Source organism: Meles meles, chromosome 17 (assembly GCF_922984935.1).
Source record: "Meles meles chromosome 17, mMelMel3.1 paternal haplotype, whole genome shotgun sequence".
Lineage (NCBI taxonomy): Eukaryota > Metazoa > Chordata > Mammalia > Carnivora > Mustelidae > Meles > Meles meles.
The window spans coordinates 68,968,899-68,994,595 of record NC_060082.1 but is presented as its reverse complement, the minus strand read 5'-3'; the positions used below and the strand labels follow the sequence as shown (position 1 = coordinate 68,994,595).

The window sequence follows — 25,697 nt, the reverse complement described above, 5'->3', positions numbered from 1 at the left end:
TTTGTTGAATGAGTAAACAAACTGTTGGGGGGGGGGGTTCACTACCTGTTCAGAAGGCGAAGGAGTGAGAGGACGGGTCTCTGATGAAGTAGGTAGAGGGAACGGAAGGACAGAGCCCATGAGGAAGTCCATGGACTGCAGATCTGTGGGGATCAAGACTTAAGAATATAACTTAAGGAGGACTTGAGGAAAGAGAGAATTGAAAAGAGAATCAACTTCCTCACTGCCTAATCTATGCCTATGGTCTTTGAACTCTTCCAATTACAGCTGACTCTTGAACAGCACAGGGGTTAGGGACACCCGACCCCTGCGCCCCCCAGCAGTGGAAAATTCACATGTAACTTTTGACTCTCCCAAAACTTTGCTTAACAGCCTGATGTTGACCAGAAGCCTTATTGATAACATGAAGTTAATTAACCCATATTCTCTATGTTTTATGCACTATATACTCTAGCCTTACAATAAAATAAGCTAGAAGAAAGAAAATGTTATTGAGAAAATACATTCCTAGTACTCTACTGTATTTACTGAAAAAGTTCTGCGTATAAGTGAACCTGCACAGTTCACAGGTCAACGCTGCGTCCTTTACCAGTGTGACCTACAGGTACAAGGTTCAGGGATAATGGACAGAGTATCCAACCAAGACAGGATATTATAAAGAAGACATTGCAAAAAAAATTATCCTAGAAACTCAAGGAAAAACAGACTTTCGTGAAGAACTCCATTTGCAGTATATTACTTGGTTCTGGAATGAATCGCATTTACACGGTCTTCTTAATGATTTACCTAACAGCAGTCATTCGCGGTACTGGTCCTGAGCAGCAGTGTGACAGGCCTAAGTTCTCACCCTGGCATGCTGTATCTGTTCACCAAGTTAAGAAGAAAACAGATAATGCCAGAATTTGTTTCGTTTTGTTTAACTGTATGAACACATCCTTTCGTCTGTGGGGGCGATGACCAGAAAGAACAGCTAAGTTAAGATGTCGGCCCCTGAGAAGTACTGAAAGTGTGTGGGGCACTGGGGGTTGGCATTCCTGTTTCTACTGTAAAACTTTTAGGAAAAATTTTAAAGATGTCTAGTTGATAGCCTTTTAAACAGGTGGAAAGTTCTGACAAGAGAAATAGTAGAGCTTTGGCCTCAGGCAGGCAGAGTGGCGGACAAAAGCACAGACATTACTCAGAGTCACAGGAGGGCACAGAAGCGCCCGAGTGAAACCGCTAAGGTATATTGGAGAATCCAAAAATACCTGAAGTTGCTTTCTTTGACAACCCTCACCAGCCTGCTTAAAACCAACTGTGGGCGCGGCTGGGTGGCTCAGTCGGTTGGGCATCTGACCCTTGATTCTGACTCAGGTCATGATCTCAAGGTTGTGAGGTCAAGCCCTGTGTCGGGCTCCACTCTTGGCAGGGAGTCTGCCTAGGATTCTCCCCCTTAGCCCCTCCCCCTTCTCTAAAATAAATAAATCTTAAACAAATCAACTGCAATTTTACCCCCCCCCACTGCCACCAAATATATATATATAAAGACATACATGGAGAGACTCACATAGTCTGGAATCTTCCTTCCTCATTCATTCATTCATTCATTCATTCACTTGGTAGGGGCCACACCCAGCAGAGAGCCCAACACAGGGTTTGAACTCATAACCCTGAGATCAAGACCCCGGCTGAGATCAAGAGTTGGACACTTAACCAGCTGAGCCCCCCGGGTTGCCCCTTGCCTCCCCTGTCTCGTATCTCCTCAGTCGACTCTCCCCTGCCGGTACTTGCTCTGGATCCTTGAACATGGCTCTATGTTGGGATCATCCCTGAAGCTCTTGGATCTGCCCATGCATCCTTGTCCGCCCTCACTGCCTGCCTTCTGGGCGCCTGTTTTGTCTGTTGTGGGGTCTGCCCTCTCTCGGTCCTCAAGTCCTTAAAAGTTGTTATTTTCTTGAGTCTTCCATTCCAACATCTAGGGCTCTTCTCATACTCCCAAGACGTCCTAAAATGGCTCCAGGCTGCCTTTTTCTCCCAACCGATCCATGAGAATCCAGACTCGAGGGATCGGAACCTAACGTCTGACTTCTCTTTTTTGAGATGAGACAGTGTTGGTTCCGGGTCAACACTAGGCTTGTGCCACGGTGCAACCTGCTTTCTTCCTGATGGAGGGCGGAGACGGCTTCGTCTTCTTTACTCTCTGATCCACTGATGGCCGCATCCAGAAACCTCTTCCAATCTCCCCTGCCAGCCTTGCCCAAAGGTCCCACCCTGCACTGTGGGAAGCTCAGGAGCACTGGGCACAGCATGAGCTTGGGGATGAGACTGGCCTGCGACTGAATAGTCCACCGCTCTTTCTGCCGCACTGGACAAGCTGCTGACTCTGCCGGAACCTCAGTGTCCGCACGTATAGAGTAACAAGAGCCTTCCACCTTGAAAGGTTAACACGAAGGTCAAAGGAGAACGCATGTGAAATAAAGAATGAATGAGAATAAATATTTATTTTGGGGGGCGCCTGGGTGGCTCAGTTGGTTAAGCATCCACCTTGGTCATGGGTCCTGGGATCGAGCCCCACATCGGGCTCCCTGCTCAGCGGGGAGCCTGCTTCTCCCTCTCCCTCTGCTCTGCCCCCCACTCACATTCTCTCTAGCTCTCTCACTCTCTCAAACAAATAATTACATTTTTTTTAAGATTTTATTTATTTATTTGACAGAGAGAGATCACAACTAGGCAGAGAGGCAGGCAGAGAGAGAGAGGAGGAAGCAGGCTCCCTGCGGAGCAAAGAGCCCGATGTGGGGCTCAATCCCAGGACCCTGAGATCATGACCTGAGCCAAAGGTAGCGGCTTAATCCACTGAGCCACCCAGGCGCCCCATAATTAAATTTTTTTTAAAAATTATTTTTGTACCTACTATGTGCTAGGCACTTTAGATATATTTCTTTCTAATTTTTAATATCCATAAAATATAAGAATCCTGTCCTTACATCCTCTGCTTTCCCAGCCAGATTTAGCCATGATCACCAAGGCTTCTGGCTGGGGCACAGAGTCGTGTGATGCTCCCTGATCACCCATGAGGGAGGGCTGGAGTTGGGGTTGCCTCACGCCCGTCACGCCTGTGCTAACAGTCCATGGTACCCGATCCCTTGGATCCAGACCGTGTAGCTGATTCGCGCTCTCAGACTGCAGTTTCCTCACATTTGCGTCACAGATGATCTGGAACCGCTGCCCTGAGCCGGAGCCCTTGACCCGCTTAGCCCTGCATGGTCCCCCCCACTCACATTCTTTCTCCGAGGGAACCTTGTTTCAAACCTGACTGCAGAGCAACGTTCTCACCTGCCAGGAAGCGGTACTCCGTCTCCCTCTGGCTCGTTTCAACGTCAACATGCGAGGACCCCCCTCCCCCGCGCCCCGGCCTTGGACTCCATCCTCGGTGTGAATTAAGCCGCGTCAGTTTGATGCCTCTGGATATCTTCCTTTGAGCTCGGCTGCACCCCATTTTGCCAGAGTCCTGAGCTCCAAACCCTCTGTGGGCGTCACAGCAAGACTGTTTCTGATGGACTCAGCTGCTCACACGTGCCCCCCCGCCCCCGAGGTCTACACGACTCAAGTCTTCAGCCATTCGTGAACCCAGCCTCGGGGGACTTGGAGCCCTCAGGGTCCAAACCCACGCGGGGCCCCAGGAAGAGTTAGGACTGCCGGGCCGAGCCATGCTTACTTTTGTATCCGTGGGACGTGGCCATCTTCCTGATGGTGTCCGTGTCCAGCGTGTTGAGGCGGATGTCCACGGTGAAGTGGTGGAAGGGCACGAAGTCCCCGCTCCGGCAGTGGTCGCAGCGGTGCGCGCTGTCCTCCAGGAAGCGGGCGCACTTGAGGTGCATGGCCGTCTTCTCGGCCTGCAGCCACAGCTCGTACGCCGTCTTCTGCATCACCGGCCGGCAGAAGCGGATGACGTGGCACTCGATGACCGCGCTTTCCAGCTCGTGCAGCTCCTCGCCCTCGTTGCACGCTGCGGGGGCAGAAGGGCACCGGTCGGCCCCCGCCCCACATGGGGTCCGCGGCCGCCCGGGGCTGGGCAGAAGCGCAGGGGAGCGGTTCGGGGGCGCACTCACCCATGCCCTGGCCGGGCCTCAGGGACCGCGAGCGGTGATTCACCTCGTACGAGGCCGCGTTGTGCTTCAGGGCGGTGCGCAGCTCCTTGCCGTTGCGGAAACAGTCGAAGACGTTGGCGTCCACGAGCGTCGCCAGGGCCTTGACCATCATCTTCATGTTCCAGCACGGCAGGACCTCGAACAGCAGCTCCGTGGTGAAGGTCAGGCCGATGACGGCGGCGCACCTCACCAGCATCTGCTGCGACAGGCTCATGCTGTCCAGACGCACCAGCGACATCTCTGCGGGGAGCCACGCGACGGGCCGGCGCTCACTGCCCGCAGCAGGTGCATCCGGACTCGGGCCGGCCTGCCCCGCGCTGCCCGGTGTGCGGCAGCCCGGCCTCCCAGCCCGAGGGCCTCCCCGCCGAGGGCCTGCCTCAGAGCACGAGCGGGGGGGGGGGGGGCGCTGAGGGCGCAGGGGCCGCTCCCCGCGACGCGCCCGGTGTGGGGACCAGACCGGAACGAGATCCACTGCGGGGGTTCGAGTTTGGGGCCAGAGCGTGACAGGGTTTGTGCGGCGGCGGGAGGTCACGGTGGGCCCCGGCAGTCGGAGGAGCATGCCCGCCGGCTGCCAGCTACGTTGACTTCTACGGCTACCCTCGCCTGCCCCCGCACTGACCCCCTTGCAGCCTCTGCCGGAGGCGGCCTCCTTCCCGGGGCAGCCGCCGCCATCTCTGCGCTCAGGGCACACGCCAGAGAGCTTCGAGCGCCAATTCCAACCTCTCGCCCAAGCGTGGCCTGGTGAGATCCTGGCCAGGATGTCCTTCCGTGACCTCCCCTGTCGGGACAAAATCTGAACCTCCTGCCCACAGAACACTGCGGAAGCCAAGCTGGCTGCCCGCCTACGCTCGCAGACGCAGCGCTTGAACAACGATGCTTTCTGAGCACCGAGACCTGGAGGGGTCCCCAGGTCAGCCTTCAGACGCTCTCAGTTATTTGTGGATGGCACGACTTGGAGCCGAATCCATACCAGAACACTGCTTGAAAGTCATTTTTCTTGAAAGGACTAAGAAACAGCTCGGATATAAATTCTACGCTTGCCATTTCTTATAAAAGTAAGTGGCAGAAAAAGTCAGTATTCGATTTTCTCCCTCATTATTTGGCTTTGATTTAATGAAAAATGTACTACTACACCTCACTCGTTTGCGCAGTTGAACTAAACTATGTTCAAAACCGATTCCAGAACATGCCCCCGGGGAGCAGGCGCTCCAGGTCAGAGGCAGAAAAGCTAAGCCTTCCATGGAGATCCGACTGTCTGGGGCAACACTGCACGGCCAGCCGCCGCGGTCTGTTACTGTCTCCCTCTCTCCCTTTCCGACAGCCACCCTACAGAAGGGAAAGGGGAGGCGAGGTCCTAGAACACCGGGTCTGATTTCCTTTACCTTTTAATGATGCCGGCGGTGACAAGTTTTTCAATCTGACGCCACTGGCGAGGTTACAGGCGTCTTCAATGCCCTCATAATCAGGGGTCAGTGTTTTTAATTCCTCGGTTGGCCTACTAAAATTCTCTGTAGGGAGATGAAAAGGAAGAACACACGAGAGTCATTGTCCTGTCATGATCTCGATTTTGCAACCAACTTCAAGGTGGGTCTTAAAGATTTTATTTATTTGTCACAGAAAGAGAGAGCGAGAGAGAGCACACGCAGGGAGAGCAACAGTTAGAGCTGAAAGCAGGCTCCCCGCCGAGCAGAGAGCCCGATGCGGGTCTGGATCCCAGGGTCCTGGGATCATGTCCTGAGCTGAAGGCAGAGGCTTAACCCACTGAGCCACCCAGGTGCCCTTCATCCAGTATTTTGGGATAATGTTTTAAGGAAACTAATATAAGACCACCTAAATGTACTCAAAACGTTCTGTGCCCCACTGCCCAAAAGCACTGGGAACCACTATTAGAAGTCTCTGTAGTATACGCAGTTTGAGAGAAGTTTGATTCAAAGGCTATCGGGGCGTGTCTTGCAGCCCACACTAACGGACACTGTGGGCACATTCAGGTGCCCGCACTCGGACGCAAACGCACTCCGGAGACAGTACTCGACCTACAACACGGTCATGGGAACGAGATATTTAAAACAGGGAGGCTGGCGCGCACTTGCCGGGTCATGGTGTGTCCTGGCACTCACAGCACATCCCTTCCTCACTCCTGCAGCCACTCATGGGTCGCCGTGGGCTGTGGCGTGGGAACGGGAAGGTGAGTGCGGCTACGGTCCTCCTGGAGAGAAGGTGTGTGCACGGAGCTGCACTTCCAGGCGGGAACGCGCCAGTGAGAGAAGCCGCCTGGGGATGAGACCCGTGTCGGTCAGAGTGAGGACCCCCTGCGCACCGTGTGGCCGGGGTCGGCGACAGACCCACCCCGAGGAGCTCCGTGTCTTAGAGACCCACACGGAAGCGACCAGTCATGCGCCAGGCCAGATGCAGGAGGTAGAAAGCAAAGCGCAGGGAGCTGGGAGCCCAGAGAGGAGACACGGCTCCGTCATCGTGGATTCGGACCGGCCTCGTGGAGGAGGACTTAGCGCGACAGCACGGAGAAAGATGAAAGGTTTTCCAGGTCGAAGAGCAAGGGCCGACCAGGGCAGGGCACGGAAGCCACAGATGCCCTGCAGGTGGGGGGATCGTGAGGTCACTGGGGCCGCAGGAGCCCCTCCAGGGCACATGCACTGGGGACACAGTTTGGGACCAGACCACGGGGGTGTTGACGTCGCACTATCGAGTCTGGACTTGACTCCTGGCAAAGTCCCGGGACAGCACAGGTGTCTGGGAAGGGGACAGCCGTCAGCCACCGGCCGCTTCTCGGAAAGCAGCCCTGGGTGTGGGTGGGGCGGGCAAAGCACGGGAGAGGGGACACTGTGAGAACAGTCACGACGGAGCCTGACCACGAGATGGTGGGTAGGACGTCCGGGTCCCGCGGCACAGCGAGGAGCCGGGTCCAAGCGAGGCGGGGACGGAGCTCATGGGGTGTTGCCAAGAACCAAGGGGGCAGATGCGGGAGGAGGTGCAGTGGGGAGGGCGGGCGCTGCCTGGGGTCGGGCGGGTGGAGTCCGAGGGGCAGCGGCTCCAGAAGACTGTCCCGCGCAGCCGGAGGTGCAGCACCCGGAGGTGCAGCACCCGGAGAGGAGAGCGCAGTGGTGGTGGGAGACCACGGGGCGCAGACACCCGTGAAGGCAGGGGACAGAGCATTAGCGCGGGGAGAAAGAACCAGCAGGCGAAGACGAGGGCTAAGGACAGAACTTGAAGCGAGTCGTCGTCGTCAGCCCCTGGGACGGGAGCCACGCTGAGGACTGCCTGGTCAGAGAGGTACGGCGGGGACAGAGACGTGTGGCGGGGACAGGACTGCAGATTCTCCCTGGGAGTCGGGGAGCCCAGGACAGGGTAGAACACCCCAAAAGGGGCCATGTGCGAGTGTGCACGCGCATGTTAGGGTGGGCAAGTGGGGTTCCTGGGCATGACGTTGTCCGTGCGTGTTCACGTTCCTGTGTCCCTGTCTAGGACGCAGCAGCTTTCGGCCACTCAGCCCGTGGCAACCGAGCGCCCCGAGGTCCTGGGCGTTGCTCTGTGGTCAAAGATCCCGGAGCGGAGACGTCCTGCGCACGAAGTTCGACTTGCAACAGTGGCGGAGAGACAAGGGGCAACAGACACATAAATGCGGAGGCTAATGTCACAGTGTGATTCGGTTTATGACAGAAATAAACCTGGTGACAGAGACTCACAAGAAGGTCAGTGCCGGGGGGCTTCTTCGGACAGACCGAAGCGGAGGTAGAGAAAGTCACGCTGGGCAGGCGACACCTGGGCTGCGGGGAAGGAGCCCTCCGTGGGGGGTGCCCGAGGAGGGGGATGGCGGTCTGGAGCAGAAAGGAGCAGGGCCTGTGCCCCAGCCCCGGAAATGCCAGGGACGCAGCCCGCGCAGCGGGAACACATTTCAGAGCACGGAGGAGGCCACGCAGGTCCGGGAATCAGGTCCTGGAGCCTTCCCAGTCCCCGCTGGGAGGCGGCATTTCATCGTAAGCTCCGTGGGAAACAACTGAATGTCAGGTGTTTTTAAAAAATCTTTTTATTTGGGAAGTTCCAGACTTAACCAAAAGTTGTAAGAGTGAGACTGTGTACTCTGCATTCAAATTCACCTGTCGTTAACGTTTTGCCTCATCCGCCACGGCCTCCGTTTTCTCGCCATGTACGTACTTTTCCTGCAGCATCTGACGCTGAACAACTCATGCCCCTTTACCCAGATGCTTTACTGGGTATTTCCTGAGAACGAGGTCCTCTTACACCCCCCGAGTACATTTCCCAGTTTCAGAATATTTCACACCGAAACAGGCATTTACTGTCCCTTTTCCAGTTTTGTCGAGTGATGCAACAACAATGTCCTTCGGCGGTTTTTCCTCCCGACGCAGGACCCAGGCCAGGATCCTGTATTGCGTATAGTTGTTGTTTTAAAAATTTAGGAGAAATTCACATACAGTTAACCGTCTTCATGTTGAGAGTTCGGTGGCATGTGGTCCATTCACACTGTTTGCAACCTAAACCTCTCTAGTTTTACAAGTTTTCTTCTTTTAAAGATTTTATTTATACATTAGGGAGAGAGAGACGGAGGGAGAGAGAGAGAAAGCATGAGTAAAATAAGTAAAATCTTAAAAAAAAAAAGGGGGGGGGAAGATGTCAATTTGTCCCAAATTGAAATACAATGTAATGCATATATATTGAAATTCCTATCAAAATCCCTCCAAGGTGGCACCTGGGTGGCTCAGTTGGTTAAACAGCTGACGTGGTTTCGGCTCCAGGCATGATCTCAGAGTCTGGGACTGAACCCCACGTCTGGCTCCGCACTCCGCACTCAGCAAGGAGTCTGCTTCCGGATTCTCTCTCTGCTTCTGCCCCTTCCCCAGTTCGCTGCCTCTCTCTAAAATAAACAGATCTTTAAAAAGAATCCCGCAAAGATTTCTTATACAGACAAGATTATTCTAAAGATTTATTTATTTATTTGAGGGAGTGGGGGAGAGGGACAGAATCCAAGTGGACTCCCCACTGAGAGCAGAGCTGACTTGGGGCTCAATCTCATGACCCTGAGATCACGACCTGAGTTGAAACCAAGAGCTGGACCCTCAACCGACTGAGCTACCCAGGTGCCCCCAGACAAGATGATCCTAAAATTCAAATGGAAAGGCAACGGAACCAGAATAGCTAAAACAATTTTGAAACAAGGAGGAGGAATCTGTTCCCACGGTTTCAAGACTGGATAGCTATAGTAACCAGCACTGAATGGTACTGGCAAAGGGACAGACACACAGATCAATGGAACAAAATAGGAAACCGATACCCACCCACACAGACATGTCCAGCTGACTTTGGACAATGGCGCCAAAGCACGCCAAGGAAGAAGATAGAGCCATGTGACCGATGGTGCTGGGACAGGTGGACACGCGTTGGGGGTAGGAAGGGGAAGAGAAGGGCTCAACCTAAGTGTCACACTTTAGACAAAAATTAACTCAGTGGATCACAAACCTAAATGTGAGATGGAACACCTTCAAGAAAAAGGAAAACAGGGGAGGAAGCTTTGACCTTTGTCTGTCCAGGGAGAGACAAACAGTTCTTGGATTTGGGCCTGGGGGCTCCGTCAGTGAAGCGTCTGCCTGTGGCTTGGGTCATGATCCCAGGGCCCTGGAATGGAGCCCGCTGCTCCCTCTCTCTCGGCCGCTCCCCCCTACTTGTGCCCTCTCCCCCTCTCTGAAATAAATACATAAATCTTAAAAAAAATTTTGGATTTAACATGACTCATAAAAGGAAAAAATTGATAATGGAATTTTGTCAAATTTAAAACACTTTGAGAGACCCTTGGGTGAGAATGAAGACAAGCTACTGAGAGGAAATATTTGCAAACCTCATCTGACAAAGAATCCATATCTATATAGATTAGAAACTCTCAGAACACAACATTTAAAAAACAACAACAAAAAAAAAACCCCCAAACAATCCAATTAGAAAATGGGCAAAATGCATGAAGCGATAGTTACCAAAGAAGATGCAGAGATGGCAAAAAAAAAAAAAAAAACAAAAAAACAAAGCACATGAAAAGATATTCAACATCATTAGCAATTAGGGAGAAGCAAATTAGAGCCGCAGTTAGATATCACGAAACACCTAAAAAAGGGTTTGAGTTCCTTTACCCCCATGTTAATCACGGCCAAAGAAAGTGCAGCAGTTTTCTCCCCTCACTTGCCGTGGATCTCCCGCTTCAGCGTCACCAGCGTTCGGGTGCCCCGGTGTTTGTTCTTCGTGTTCTTTCCCGAGCTCTCCCACCAGTTCCGTCACCTCTCGCCACCTCGGATATCGGGTACGGCTCCAGCACCCTGCACCTCCCCAAACCTCCTGACCCTATAGGATGTCGCCTGTGGAAAAGCCCCTGCCTGCCCTCTCTGCAGGAGCCTGAACCAGGGCACTCACTGAACAGGCTGTTCCAGGTCATGTTGGTCTTCTCCTCAGACTCCATGGGTTGGAAAACAAGTACCCTGTGATGGTCAAGGTTCTTCAGCAGTTCTTCACAGTAAAACGGAATCCCACAGCTTCCCTCCACCAGGTACCTGCAGTAGAAACACGGCGACCTGTTCACACCAGACAACCATCTCTTAGAAAGGAAAATATTTGACTCTAATCGAATTATTTGAAAACAACTCCTTATTTGAAAATAATAGTATTGCCTATTTGTTTCCACTTGCTTTCCTTTTTTAGGGTTGCTTTTCCCCCTCTTTCTTCCATTTTTTAAAAAAATTACATTTCTTCAAAGCATTTCAAAGCATTTGAATAAAGCAAGACTTTTATTCAAAGATAATCTATATAATTGGTGTTGCCTCCCTTGCTCGCCTTGTAAGTTACCATGTCAGTTAGTTTCTGGCTTATCTTCTCAATGTTTGTTTGTTTGTTTGTTTCTTTTAATTTTTTTTAAGATTTTATTTATTTATTTGACAGAGAGAGATCACAAGTAGGCAGAGAGGCAGAGAGAGTGAGAGGGAAGCAGGCTCCCTGCCGAGCAGAGAGCCCGATGTGGGACTCGATCCCAGGACCCTGAGATCATGACCTGAGCCAAAGGCAGCGGCTTAAACCACTGAGCCACCCAGGCGCCCCCTCAATGTTTGTTTTTAAAGATATAAAAAAGTACACAGATGTATTTCACTCTTTCTTACCTAAAAGACAGCTTGTCACCCCTACTGCATGCTATGCCTTGTTTTTCACTCAAGAATATATCCTGTCTGGGGTGCCTGGGGGGCTCAGTCATTAGGTGTCTGCCTTTGGCTCAGGTCATGATCCCGGGGTCCTGGGATCGAGCCCCACATCAGGCTTCCTCCCCAGCGGGGAGCCTGCTTCTTCTCCCTCTTCCACTCCCCCTGCTTGTGTTCCCTCTCTCACTGTCTCCGTCTCTGTCGAATAAATAAGTAAGATCTTAAAAAAAACAGACTACATCTTGCCCATCCCTCCCTGTCAGTACATCTCCTGCTTTTTAACGCTATGTACTTCTCCACGGCGTGCATGTAACCTGTTTCATTCTACCTGTCCGTTAGAGATGGACTTCTGAGTTGTTTCCAGTCTTTTGCTAACGCAAACAATGCTTCGATCAAACTCAGCCCTTATGTCTCTTTATAGTTTTGTTAATACATCTTTGAGACAGATTCCTAGAATTGGGTTGCTAGATCAAAAGGTAAATGCACACATATATGTACACATACACACAAAATGTACACATTCAGAGAGAGAGGACGAGCGAGAGGCAAAGGGAAAGAGCCAGATTCATGCCTGGAGTTACTTTGAGACTTTGTCCCAGACACCAAGCAAAAGCAAAGCAAACTCATTAGAAAGAACAGACGCAGACACCAAGGTGGGTCGTAAGTGGCCGTGTTGTTAAGGTGACCACTGTCTGGACCGCAGTGGGGAGTCCCCGAGAAGCTCAGAGAGCAGCGGCGGAAAAAGCCCGCCTTCGACACCTGCCACAGACAAACGGTGCTTCCGGCCTACGGTGCAGAGAGCCGAGCGAGACCTCGCTTCGTCGCAGGTTGTGTCTTTCAAGCTTACCAGTTGGCCTTCTGCGACAACGCCCTCTGTCACTGTTGGTTAAACGGAGCATGCCCACACCCAGCATGATGAAGGGAAACCAAACTGATGTCACTGAGTGGAGCCGGGGAAGGTGTCACAGGAGGGCTAACTAGGAAAAGGGGAGCCGGTCCGTCATACCAACCGTGACAAGCGGCTCTTTTGAAAGATAGGACCAGCGGGAATGCTCAAACAGGCACCTTCCGGTGTGTCTTAAGAATCGTGACGCGGTCTGGATCTGGGGAATGGACACGGGCGAGAAGACCTCGGGAGAGAAACAGGATACCCACGTGTCCAGTTCTTTGGGGATGCACCGGACGTTGAGGTCCAGGCAGACCTTGTTGCGGATGTCCTTGGGCTGCACGGCCCCGAGGGTCACGTAGGTGGTGTTCCTGTTCTTCATTATGGCGCGGGCCGCCGTGCAGGGCGTGTCGGTGAAGGGAGACAGGGACATGATGATGAAGATAGGAACCGTCCGGATAAGCTTCTCCATAAAGGCCCAGGAGGCTGAGTCAATAAACTGGCCCTCGTCGATGATGAAAATAATCCTTTCCTCTTTCACTGTCTGGACAAAATGGAAAAACAGAAAAACGCTGGAGGACTTTGGATTTTTATTCAAAAATTCAAAAAACCCATCCATGTATGGGTACGCATGTGTATGCACTTTTTTCTTCTACTTCTAAGATTTTGTTAACGTGAGTTTTTAAAACAAGTATCCATATCAGTGCGGAGGTGAGGATGGGAGAGGAGGGGAGGGGGAGGGGAAGTGGGAGGGAGGGGACGGCATGGCAGGGTGCAATGGGGGAAAGGAATTCTGCTCCGCTAGTACCAAAGCTCCAGGGTCATCCCATCATGGACTTCATAGTCCCCCAAGGACACATGGCCCTTCTGTGGTGCTAAATTAAAATCTTTCCAACAGATTTGCACTAATTTGGAGTCTACTATCTTGGAATTTGTGGCAGTAAATTTAGACAGAGCTGGCTGGAATGGATTCTGACTTTGTCAAATCCTCGTGCGAATACAATGCAAATTTTGCAGGGTAAATGGGGTTGTAGCCACGTGAAAGTGCCCACTACATTAGAAGAACTGATATGTGGGGTCCGGCCCGTCGAGCGTCTGCCTTTGGCTAGGGTCATGGTCCCAGGGTCCTGGGATCGAGTCCCGCATCGGGCCCTCTAGTGGGCAGGGAGCCTGCTTCTCCTTCTGCCTTCTCCCTTGGCTGGTGCTCTCTCTCTCTCAAATAAATAAATAAAATCTTCAAAAAAAAAAAAAAAAGAACTGATAAGTTTACCACACGTCATTTTAATCTACTTGCAAACGAAGATCTCTTGGGTTTATCTAACGGACGTTTGCTCAGCCGACATGTATGTATCCAACACACACTAATTGGGCCCCGACTGGGCTGGGCACTCCGTGCGCAGGGCTGAGGAGGGAGACTGAGCTGGCCGGCTGCCTTTCCCGCGCAGGTCTGCCGTACTCGCTCACGCGTGAACCGTTTATTATGCACCCATCGGGGTGCACAGAGCTGGGGACACGGCACTGAACAAAGTAAGAGCTCGCCTGGTCTGGACAGAGTGGGAGCCCCGTGGAGAAGACCTCCCCACTCTCGGGGCTCCCCACAGTGCTTCCTTTCTCTGGCTCCTCTGGGAACACCATTGGTTCACCCATTCTCCCCGTCGCTGTCTTTACAAACGAAAGCACCAAAGGCTACTTTAAAATTTCAGATTTCGTAAGACAATCATTATAAAGTATCACACCCTGTTTGGTTACATGATCTCAACAAGCCTACTGGTCGGCCCCGTTCTGTCACCAGAGATTTACTCCTCACTGACCTTGAGGACATTCTGATTAATGGGGAGGTTCGCGTTACATTTTTTTTTTTAAGATTTTATTTGGCAGAGACACAGCGATAGAGAGAACACAAGCAGGAAGAGTGGGAGAGAACAGGCTTCCCCATGAGCAGGGACCCTGGGATCATGACCTGAGCCGAAGGGAGACGCTCAACAACTGAGCCACCCAGGCGTCCCAAACAGGCACTGTTCTAAGCGTTTTACACAACCCTGTGAGCCAGGTACGACTACTTCCTCTTTTGGGGATGACGAAACAAAAGCACAGACAAGTTAAGTCACTTGCTCTAGGTTACCCAGGCAGCAAGTGATAGGCCTAAGGGTTCAGATGTTGGTAGTCTGACGACGGAGCCTACCTACGAACCACTCGTTCGCCCTCGGATCTCAAGCAGAGGGAGAAGGAAAGAGGGCTGGTTTTAAGAAGAGGCTGACCCTCAGGAGTCATGTTAAAGGGACTCATTCCAGATCAGCTAACTTCTGAACAGACTCTGGACCTGAGGTCTGGGAGGCGGCGATGGGGGACGTGTTAGGTCACAGCTTTCACAGCTTCGAAGCGCTGAACCCCGCGGGCACCTCCCGTTTTCCGCCCCATCGCCCCACCACTTGCGATTGTGACGCTCTTACTTGCTCCAAGACCTTCAGAAACAAGGCTTCCAACTGCTTTTGCTTTTTTAAGGTGGTCATCTTGGAAACCTCTCGTGAAATAGGGAACTGCATAAAGAATTGTGAGAATATTGAGTCTGGGGAAAAGCCAAAGGAGTTACTAGCCGTGTGACTTGCGGCAAATCACTTTACCATTCTGGACCGTCAACGCCTCGTAAGCCTCATGTGTTAGATGCTTCATAACGTCCCTTCCAGCTGTGCTCCCCACGTCACTGAACTCAACAGACACAGGACGTGCCAGGACACACTCTGTCTCTGCCCCGGCAGTCACCTGCGGGAGCACGGGGCTGTGCCTGGCCTCAGTTCGTACGGGAGCTCCGACGGAAAGGCGAGGGAGGACGAATCGCAGGGGCCACGGGGATTTTCTCGGCGTGCGGTATTTCTAGGGGCCTGCGGTGTCTCGGGAAGGCGGCAGCTCACTTGGGGAGGGTGGGGAGCCCCTTCCTCGTCACCCAGACTCTCCACACGAGAAAAGGAAAGGGTGATCCGCGGCCGAGAGACGCGACGTCGCCCGACCTCAGGCAGCAATCGCTGCCGGTGCCCACGTCTCCCTGCTGCGGAGGCGCACCCCGGCCACTCGCCTGGACGTGGAAGATGTCGTTCAGGAGACAGTAGAACTTCTCGTTCAGCAGAGTCTTCACTTTATTTTGAAGGTTGGTCTGTCGTTCTTTATAATGTTTACAGGTGTCCAGACCCAGAACGTTGGCCATGAGTATCTGGATAGTATAGAAATTCTGATGGAAGCCGATCTTAGTCAACGCGATAGCAATGGTCCTGTTTTGAGAAAACCAAGAGCCCGAGAGCGCGTTAGATACACTGTGTGAAAATAATCAAGGCTGAAGGAACGCTCTGGCTCTTGCTGTTCTGTTGCTGCAACAGCAATTTCCGAAGCTGTCTGGCAGCGCTGTCTACTCCTGCGTCCGACGCCGTCCCTCACCTCGCGTCCCGGAGCCCGCCCACCTGAGCCTGGCCGTGTCCTCTTCTGCGGTCCCACGTCCACCACTTTGCCCCCAGCCCGCAGACTGTCACCCACACTGCGGAGAAACCCGCCTAGCGCCACGACTCCGTGAACCCCCTTCCAGACGCCGGTGCTGGATCGATGCAAATCCTCTCCCCCATTTACAAGATTTTAGTGGTTCCCACTGCAGCCTGCCGCTGCTCACAGCCCTGTCACTGCCTACCTGCAAATCTCCGCTCACGTGTAGCCTCCTGAAAACCCTCCCCGGTGCCCTAACGTTGGGTCCCGGCCCCTCTCTGTCGTGGGTTCCCAGGCCTCGCTAGCACACTCCCGTCACCGTCCCCGCCGCAACCTGTTCTCATTCTCACTCTCTCCTCTTCCGTGAGAGCTCTGTGTGGCTGGGGACCGGATGTTCCTATCTTTGGGGCACTGACGCTTGTCATGGGGCGACTCATGTCCCCCCCAGTTTCATGTGTTGGAATCGTAGCTCCCGGTACCTCAGAAGGTGATCTTCCGAGTGATCTTGGAATAGGGTCGCTATGGGTGGAATTATGTACGTTACACTGAGGTCGTGCTGGTGTAGAGGGGCCCCTAATCCACAATCACTAGGGTTTTTATGAGAACACAGACAAGGCGCAGGGAGAACACTATGTAAGGATAAAGGCAGAGACTGGGTGATGCTACTTCAGCTCGAGGAGCACCAACGTTTGCCAGCCAACCCCTGGAAGCTGGGAAAAACCCAGGGGACAGACCGTCCCCCATGGCTGTCAGAAGGAACCAGCCCACCTGCACCTTGATCTCAGACTTCGAGCCTCCAGAGCTCAGAGACGGTGCATTTCTGCTCATCGAGCCGCCCAGGTCGTGGTGCTGTGTGGGCAGCCCCAGCAAAGCAAGTTAGCTCTCGGCTGTTCCTGGAGCGCGGTAGGTCCTCCGCAAGGGATGGGACAAACAAATGAGTAAGTGTCTCCTCGTTATGAACTCTCTCCTCAGCCACGTTAAAGATACTTACAGACCAGCCCTTCTTAGGCTTGGCATCACAGAGGAAGAGAAGAACAGCACAGAGTAGTGCGTGGTTATGAGCAGACCCCGTCGTCCTCATCTGAGTCACCGTCACTGGCCACTGCTACCGAACACCACACGGCCCCTTGCCGCAAAGTGCCACGTGGCTGTCCCGGAGTGCCCTCGTGACATTTCTCCTACGGAAACAGCTGACCGGTGTGAGAGCAGTACCTTAGTTCTGCCTTCCAAGGAGAATCCAGAGGCCTGTCCTTCTCCATCCCCACTCACAGGGCTAAGTGGTCGGAACTAGCGGTTCACTGGCCACGGGCCGGACACCTTTCTGGCTTGTTCTGCAGATCCCGCCCTGCCTTGCTCTCAAGGTCCGTGCCAGCCGCGCTCCAACTGCACACCGGTGACAGAAGGCCATGTCCAAGCCCCAGCTGGCGTCACAGCAGCATCTCAGGGGTCAGCCCTGCTTCTCATTTCTTAGTTCGACATGTTTATCATCGATTATCTACTTAGCGCAGAGGGCAGGACACCCAGTAACTGACGGGTTGTGGGAGGGTTACATAGGACAAATGACAGAAGGGAGAGGAGCACTAGGATAAACGAATCCTTTAAGGACATTTCTCTGGGTTCCCAAAAAGTGGTCACTGCAAGACACTCACCTGTGGTTCTCTCCTTGGGCCAGATACTCAATTTCCATAAGTATCTGGCTTTTTCCGTATCCTGATAACCCTTCGTACATTAGGATGCGGCTGCAGTTGGACACCAAAAACTCCTTCATGGTACACATGAAGTACTTGATCTCCTTATCACGTCCTGTTGTTTTATTTTTTAAAAAAGGAGAAAACCTAATCAACATAAAATAATCTAGAAACACAAAAAAAGCACACAGTGATACTACTTCTAAAAATACCTTTGGAATTTCCATGGAATTGTTCATGAACTGTCTTGAGATCCTGTGCACTTTAAAAATTTTACATCTTTCTCTGGAGCTTTCCAGCTAACCATGCAGTTTCACAGTTTTGTTTGATCCCACAAGCTATGAGGGCAAGTACTTTCATAATGTTCGTTACAGTATCCATCTAGCTTTAGCACAGAAAACCAAGATTCCGTGTGACCAGCTGCTTAGATCACACAACCAGAACTCAGCCAACATTGTCTGGCCCTGGAGCACGTGTTCCTTTCCTTTTTCTTGTTTTCCGTAACTCACTAGAAGTAATCTGCAGGTTTTTACATTGGAAAAGAAATGTGTTAAAGTTAGGGTTCCTACATTGAACAATCACAGATACGGTATTTTTTCATTTCTAATGCTGTGAAAGAAACGTGCTCTTTATCAATGAGAAATTATCCTTATCCCAGGGCCACTAGAAACATGATTCGTGTTAAGAAAATTCAATTTGTTCTCAGAAATCGTGTATAGATTAGCTCTTTCCTAGGAACAACCTACATTCTTGGTAAAAATAAATTACAGTCTTTTTCTGATTATAAAGCTAACATACGCTCAGTGTGAAAAATACAGAAAACTTAGGAGAAAATAAACATCGCCGTGGTTACAACCTGATGCGCTTATTTTTTTGGCGTGTATTTAAATATAGGTAACAGGATGCCCCGGCTGAAATCTTAAAGTCAGCCCGCGGTCTTTGCAACCTGGGCGGTACACAAGGAGGGGCCGAGCTTCGTCCCAAAGGAGTGTGGATTTCCGCAGAAAGTGCCGGAGACCCTTTCAGGGCTGGGTCTTCCTCCTTTGCTGGGTTGGTCACTGGAGCAAACACATCCCCAGGCGTGAGCGAATGTCTACTGCAAAGCAGGGCCATTCCTCTAAGTTTGGATGCTTTAGACCAAGAAGTTAAGCGTTTACTTGGTGGTATAAATTTCTGGGCTCTGTGGCTTCTTTTGGGTGAAAGATCCCCTTTCTGAAGACGTATCTGCTCTCCGGTCCTGTGAGATTGTGATGCTCTCCTCTGGCCCGAGGCTCGTGCGGTAACTCAGAAGACGGAGCCAGACGGCCACCGAGCAGCATCTCGCAGCTCTCTGTGTCCTGTCCGCGTGGAACTCCTACAGGTAAGACCTTAGGGACTGTCTTTCGGTGGATTCTAAACTGAAGTCTGGCCGTCTTGATGTGGAGCACATGCACCTCGCTTCTGGCTAAACCAGCCCTAAGATCTGGGGCTGTTGCAGGTATTTTTGACCTTAAAAACGCACTTTTTTGATTATAGTTTTGTCGACATTGTGCTGTTGGTGAGCACACAACCTCACTGTCAGGAGCTCTTGTAAGACAAGGGCAGTTCGATAGCCCCAACTTCTGACAGTCTCTTTCTCAGCAAGAGCTTTAAGGAAAAGATATGTGGGCTTGATGTTTGCCTCTCACCGTGGAATCAGGGAGAAATTGCCTATTGTGCCCCCATGTCCTAACATGACTGCCATACTGAGTCCTTGGTCTTGCAGAGGGGGCCTGGGACTTCCTTTTGCTGTCACTCACTCCCACAGTAATCGTATCCTAGGCTGGACGGTAAAGCCCCAGAGGAGGGAGAGTGAGTGTTCTTTCTCCTTTCCGGCCTTCGGGAGTCTGGGGTCTGGAGTTACAAGAAGTGATCCGACTCTGAAAAACACCTGCTGCCGACCCTCTGCCATTCTTTTAGGCTCTGCTGAAATCAGGGTTCTGTCCCGACATTCCCCCACAGTGTGGGACAGAGACTCCTCCTAATGGTCCTATTGCAGTTGGGCCCGGGGTTTAAGCTATGATGATGCTTTTAGGGATGCTCGAGTCTAACGGAAGGAAATCGCAAGTGCTCTTAGGAATGGCTGCCTTCAGAATCCACGGGCAGATCTTTAGGAGGGTCTCTCCCCTGAGGGTATATCCCTCCCTCGTTTTATGTCCACTTCCCTGGGCAGTCTAGTCTCAAGTCAGCTTTCTTAGGATAGGGTTCCTGTCACCACGAGTCACAAAAAGACCCCGCCACTGCCAGATTTAGGTCACAGATCTAAATGGAAAAGGTAAAACAAAATTTCCGGAAGAGAATCTTAAAAAATTTTTTCCATGACTATCAGGTGAAGAAAAATTTCTAAATAGTATACAAAAGTACTAGCTATAAAAGACTGATAAACTGGATTACATTAGAATAAAATATCCTGGGGGTGCCCGGGGGCTCGGCTGTTAAGCCTCTGCCTTCGGCTTAGGTCATGATCCCGGGGTCCTGGGATCGAGCTCCGAATCGGGCTCCCTGCTCTGCGGGGAGCCTGCTTCCTCCTCTCTCTGTCTCTGTGGCTCCCTCTGCTTGTGTTCTCTCTCTGACAGACAAATAAATAAAATCTTAAACACACACACACAGAGAATTGAAAGGTAAGTGCAGAATGGGAAAATTACGTACAGGAAAAACAAGAGACTGTACCCATTTTTAGGATATACGAAAAATTCAAAAGATCTATAATAAACATAGAACCTAATTGAAAAATAAATAACAAAAGATCTGTATAGACACTTTATAAAAGATGATGTCCAAAGGGCCAATAAACACTTGAAAAAGGAGCTCAGCCGTATCAGGGATGTACAAATGGAAATCACAAGGAGACGCCACGGTATAACCAACTGAGCCATTAACATTAGAGACTGGTAAAACTGATTGTTGGTAAGGACAAGGAGCGACCAGAACACCCATGATAACCCGCTCGTCAGAACATAAGCCAACACAGCCATTTGGGACAATTACTTGGCATCACCTACCAAGCTGTGCCCATTGTCCTGACAGCTTCACCCCGACACACACCTCAACAGAACCGCGCACGTGTGTTCACCATGAGACAGGTACCAGCATCCCGATGGCAGCGTTTCCACAGAAACCAAGAAGCGGAAGCCACGGCAGAAGAAGAAGAAGAAGAAGAAGAAGAAGAAGGAAGGGCACACCGCGGCCCGTGGCGTAAAGTCGGCCGACAGGAGGCGCGTGTGAGGACGCGCTTGCGGCTTCACTTCCAGGACGCCACAAACAGGCCTGAGTCACCTCAAGGGTTAGACATCTCGGGGCTGTGAGGGCTCCCGGGGGACGGCTGTGTTCCTACTGCTTTGCCTGGAGGGTGGCTGTGGGCTCGTTCTGTGGGAGTTCAGTGAGACGCAGACGTAACGCTGCTGTATTTTCCGTGTGTTGTGCTACGGTTCGATAAAGAAGGTTAAAAATCAAGGCCCACTACCTACCCAGCAGAGGGTAGCCCTCGTTCCTGCTGCAGTTGAGGTACGCCATGCCAAACATGCTGGAGACAGAAAAGAAAAGAAGTTAGAGTCACGACAGGGAAATGCCAACAGCGAGAGTGTTTCCTTCTCGGCTCCCGGAACGTCTCCTATCCCCTGACTGCCCCCGGCCTGGGGGAGGAGAAAAGAGAAATTCTTACCTGGGAAGAAGGAGCCCAAGCAACTTTGGAGCCTGGGACAGCTTCAGTACATGCCTGGTGAGTCTGCGCTGGTGGAACCGAACCCCTTTCTGGGGAAACCAGACACCATGACGGGACCCAGGGGCATGACTGTGGCATCGGGCATCACAGCCAGAAAGCAGCACCAGGTGCCCGGGCAGCAGCGGCCCCTCTCTGGCGAGCCCACGCTTTGTGCCTGGCGTAGTTTCACCTGCATCCACCCTCCTTGACTCCTGACAAAGACCGCACTGAGACAGCACCCGTATGTCCATTTTACAGAGGAGAAAACCGAGGTGCAGAGAGTTTAGCTTGCCCAAGATCCCACGGGTAGTGGGGACAGTGCCGGAGAACACCGACAGAATCCGCACCGACAAGCCGCAGGCGGAGCGCTTACCCGCTGCGCATCACTTCTTGAAGGAGCCTTTTTAGGCAACGGGACCGCTCCCTTGCCGGCAGCACCGTGCTGTGCAGTCCTGTCTCTGTCCGCACATGCCGACTCTCCTCCGCAACGCTGATTTTGCCTGTGCTTGTGGGGCGCCTCCCTACCAAACTGTGAGTGTGGGGGCAGGCAAGGCCCGGTTGGTATTTGCACTTCCACACTCTCGTATTTGCAGAAATGGTACAGAAAAACGATGAGGAGGCCAGCCTTAGGATCGGGTAGTCCTGGGTTTCTGGGGTAGACGGACTGATCGACGCCCCCCTTTTCACCCCTACTTGTATCTGTGCCGGTGCTATTCACTCTGGGCTCGGCCTTGTGAATGCTTTGTCATGAAGTTACCAAACCTGACACAGGGACTGGAGAAATGCTTGGGCGTTGGGCTCGCGCTCTCTCGCTCTTCTAATATTGCTGTGACTACATGCCTGGGTCAGGGTGATGCAGGCTGAGACACAGAGCCAAGCGGTCCCCGTCGGGTCACCAGACTCCACAGTTATCCCCCCTGACATCGTCCTGGATCAGCCGACGGCCCGTTGAGCCCCAGGCACGGGAACAAGCCTAGTCAAGATCAGCCAAGTCCAGCCAAGATCAGTTGAACCCCACATGTTTGTGGGACCAACAGATGTTTGTTGTGGCCTCCACTAAGCCACCAAGGTTTTGTGGCTGCCCAGAATGCAGCCTTACTGTGGCATTTCGAACTCAAACGGCATTTTATTGATGGTCTGCGCGTGCCACGTGCAGTGCTGCCCCGGGACACAAAGGTCCTTGAGAAAGACTCCTCGACCCCACTGTAGCCCTGACTCTTGTCTGACCGCTGAGACCTGGATTCCAGCTAACACGAAGAATCGATACCTTTCCACGTCCCATTTACTCACTCACGCATTCATTACTACTGGGGCCCAAGCCTGGGAATGTAAAAATGAACAAGAAATAGTCAGTCTCCGCGAAGAGCTCACAATGTAGGAAGTGAAAAGCCTATGAGGTCAGTAACTGTGCTGGGTACGTGCCCGAGAGGCACACAGAGGAGAAAAAGCTGGGCTGCCTGAGCTGGGCTGGGCCCTTCCAGAGCTGGCCTCATGGAGGAAGAGGTCCCCGAGCTGGGTTTCAGAAGTTGACTGCAGTTTCTCCAGCGGGCTGGGGACGGGGTGGGCAATGGAGAAGACAATCTATTCAGACAGCCCAGAGAAGGGGGCACAGCAGGAGACCAAGTTGGAAAGGCAGGGGATTACCCTGAATGTCATTTCAAGGAATGTGAACGTGATCATGAAGATGCCTGGAAGCCACTGAGGGATTCTGCGTTCCAGTGACACCCGCGCAGCTAAGCCGGGCTCTGGAGGAACATGTCTCACTGCAGACCTACAGTGACACCCGCGCAGCTAAGCCGGGCTCTGGAGGAACATGTCTCACTGCAGACCTACAGTGACACCCGCGCAGCTAAGCCGGGCTCTGGAGGAACGTGTCTCACTGCAGACCTACAGTGACACCCGCGCAGCTAAGCCGGGCTCTGGAGGAACGTGTCTCACTGCAGACCTACAGTGACACCCGCGCAGCTAAGCCGGGCTCTGGAGGAACGTGTCTCACTGCAGACCTACAGTGACACCCGCGCAGCTAAGCCGGGCTCTGGAGGAACGTGTCTCACTGCAGACCTACAGTGACACCCGCGCAGCTAAGCCGGGCTCTGGAGGAACGTGTCTCACTGCAGACCTACAGTGACACCCGCGCAGCTAAGCCGGGCTCTGGAGGAACGTGTCTCACTGCAGACCTACAGTGACACCCGCGCAGCTAAGCCGGGCTCTGGAGGAACATGTCTCACTGCAGACCTACAGGAGCGGCGACCTCCTACTTGCCCTTGGCCCCATCGAAGCCTGGCACACGGCTGATATGATCAGTGAGTACTTCACGGTGGCCACTGCGTCCATCCGGGTTCAAAGAGATACTCCGGTGAGGGACTCTGTTCTGTTTGCACAACCTGCGGAGGCTCCCCCGCCACCGACCAGTAAGGAGGGCAGAACGGGGTCCTGTGCCATCTACGGTGTCAGTGGGGTAGAAGAGTCGAAGGATTTTGAAATCTGGGCCTTGGTCTGCGGAAGGCGTCGACTTTAATTTCATAAGTTGGATTCAGATCTGACGTGGGCAACCAATGGGTTTTGTTTTGGTTGGGTTTTCTTGCTCTCTTAATTTCCCCACTTCTTTACCAAAAAGTACCACAAAATCCACGCCCCACACTCACACTTTCTCGTTAAGCCCCAGACACTGGTAGACTGGTCCGGAGTCTGCGACACCCTTCATGACCTTCTTTGGAAGCTCTTTGAAAAAGTAGGCTGGGAGGTTGCTGCCATTGTAGGTGACGGAGTCACACGTCACAATCCCTGGGTAGTACATCATCATTCTGGCCGCTATGTTGACTTTCTGACCAATAACTGAAACAGAAAGGAGGAAGGCAAAGACCAGGGAGAAAACAGCCATTGAGCGATTGGAATGTGATCTGAAACATACTGTCCCCAAGGGGCATTGTCCGTCCTTACTCCTTTGGCCTCTCATGAATGACACAGAAGTCCTGCCTTCGACCACCCTCATTCCGCCATGGTTTTTAAAAAACTATACAGAGAGTTAACCTGATTAGCCTTCCACACAGTTCCCACCTCTCCGGGGAGGCCACGGGGACAATGTGGTCGGAGACTAAAGGGTCTTGAATGTGGAGAAGGTTCTGTATGGTCAGTGACCTAGGCCTGAGGGCCCCCAGATGCGCTGTAGCTGGTCCTTCTGCGACAAGACAGACAAGCACAAGCTTGGGTAGGGGACACCGACCTCCCAATGAGGCGCAAAATGGCAACTTTTCATTTCATTTTCAAAATGAATCGCCTTCATTTGGGAATGCTTGTTTTTCTAAGATTTTATTTATTCATTTGAGAGAGAGAAAGACAGCATGAGTTGTAGAGGGGCAGAGGGAGAGGGAGGCCCGATGCAGGACTTCTGTGGAGGACAGACGCGGGGAGAGTCTAGGGTAACACACTAGTGTACAGGCTGAAGGAAGCCATGCAGCTTCGGTCCCCATCTCTACCTGTGTGTTAGCAAATTCCTTGGGCAAGTTAGTAGTTTGAGACTCGCCCATGCTTCCATTTCCTCATCTGGAAATGGGGATGATGCCAGTACCCCTCTAGGGGGACAGTTTACAAAGATTAGTGAGTGAGGGCACCCCAGTGGTTCAGTTGTTAAGTATCTGCCTTTGGGTTAGGTCATGATCCCAGGGTCCTGGGATCCAGCCCCGCATGGGGGTAGGGGGGAAGGGGGTTGTCTCTGCTCAGCAGGGAGCCTGCTTCCTCCTCTCTCTCTGCCTGCCTCTCTGCCTACTTGTGATCTCTCTGTCAAATAAACAAAATGTTTTTAAAAAACTGATTATTAAAATTTAACCATGCAATAAAGCACAGTGTCATGCATCTCCGTACACCTGTCACCCAGTCCCAAAAGCCCCAAACTTGTGGCCAGTCCTGCCCCATTCCCACTCCCATCTGCTCTGCACCCTGCATTATTTAAGAAATCCTATCCGACATCTGATGGTTTCAGACTCTTCCAGTATTCTAGATGCTTTGTTTCCGAATATATGAAATGGTAAGAGGGTTGAGGGGGGAAGTCAAAGCAGCGAAACCATGAGATAACATTTACTTTCTACTTCCTTTCGAGATTAGTGTTAGTTATCAGGAAGACCAATATCCTTACATTTCTTTAGGATTTTTTAAGGGAATTAAGAGGCATAAGTGCCTCACGTTAACGGGCAATGACTAGAAAGGCCCTTCATTCCAGGAGCCGAGACCCCCACTGCTCCCTTGAGGACTACATATCTGATCGTCGTGCAGAGCCCCAGAAACGCGCGCTTTGCGAGGTCGAGCTGGCAGTGGGTGAAGCCACAGGGCTCGTTTTCTCCTGGAAGACTATATGCTCTACAGGGCAGGGCCCACGTGTCACTCGGCTCCGTCCTTCCTCCCACAGAGGCGGGGACAAGGCGAGGGGAGGCGAGCCAGCCCAGCACACCTGTGTACTCGTGTCTCACAGAGTGTCCGACGATTCCGCAGAAGACAATCCCGCTGGCCACGCCGATGGAGACGGTACTGGGCCGGAAGAAAGCAAGAGAGTTGTAAGGCAAAAGGGAAAGAAAATAGGCAGAGAGAACATGGGGAGGGCAGGGGCGTGACGACGAA

At 52.3% G+C, this 25,697-nt stretch overlaps 1 protein-coding gene across 1 annotated transcript in view; it reads right to left on the bottom strand.

Moving 5' to 3' along the window:
- The window catches only part of ADCY10 (adenylate cyclase 10), a 68,564-nt gene that overhangs the window by 22,207 nt on the left and 20,660 nt on the right, over positions 1 to 25,697 (bottom strand). Inside the window, exons 11-21 of the mRNA XM_045982851.1 lie at positions 25,531 to 25,607; positions 23,732 to 23,921; positions 20,854 to 20,909; positions 17,330 to 17,483; positions 15,286 to 15,478; positions 14,666 to 14,752; positions 12,485 to 12,759; positions 10,557 to 10,693; positions 5,510 to 5,635; positions 4,089 to 4,367; positions 3,695 to 3,985 (exon numbers count right to left, since the gene is read on the bottom strand). Coding sequence (XP_045838807.1) covers positions 3,695 to 3,985; positions 4,089 to 4,367; positions 5,510 to 5,635; positions 10,557 to 10,693; positions 12,485 to 12,759; positions 14,666 to 14,752; positions 15,286 to 15,478; positions 17,330 to 17,483; positions 20,854 to 20,909; positions 23,732 to 23,921; positions 25,531 to 25,607 — 1,865 coding nt within the window. The remainder of the gene's footprint in view (positions 1 to 3,694; positions 3,986 to 4,088; positions 4,368 to 5,509; positions 5,636 to 10,556; positions 10,694 to 12,484; positions 12,760 to 14,665; positions 14,753 to 15,285; positions 15,479 to 17,329; positions 17,484 to 20,853; positions 20,910 to 23,731; positions 23,922 to 25,530; positions 25,608 to 25,697) is intronic.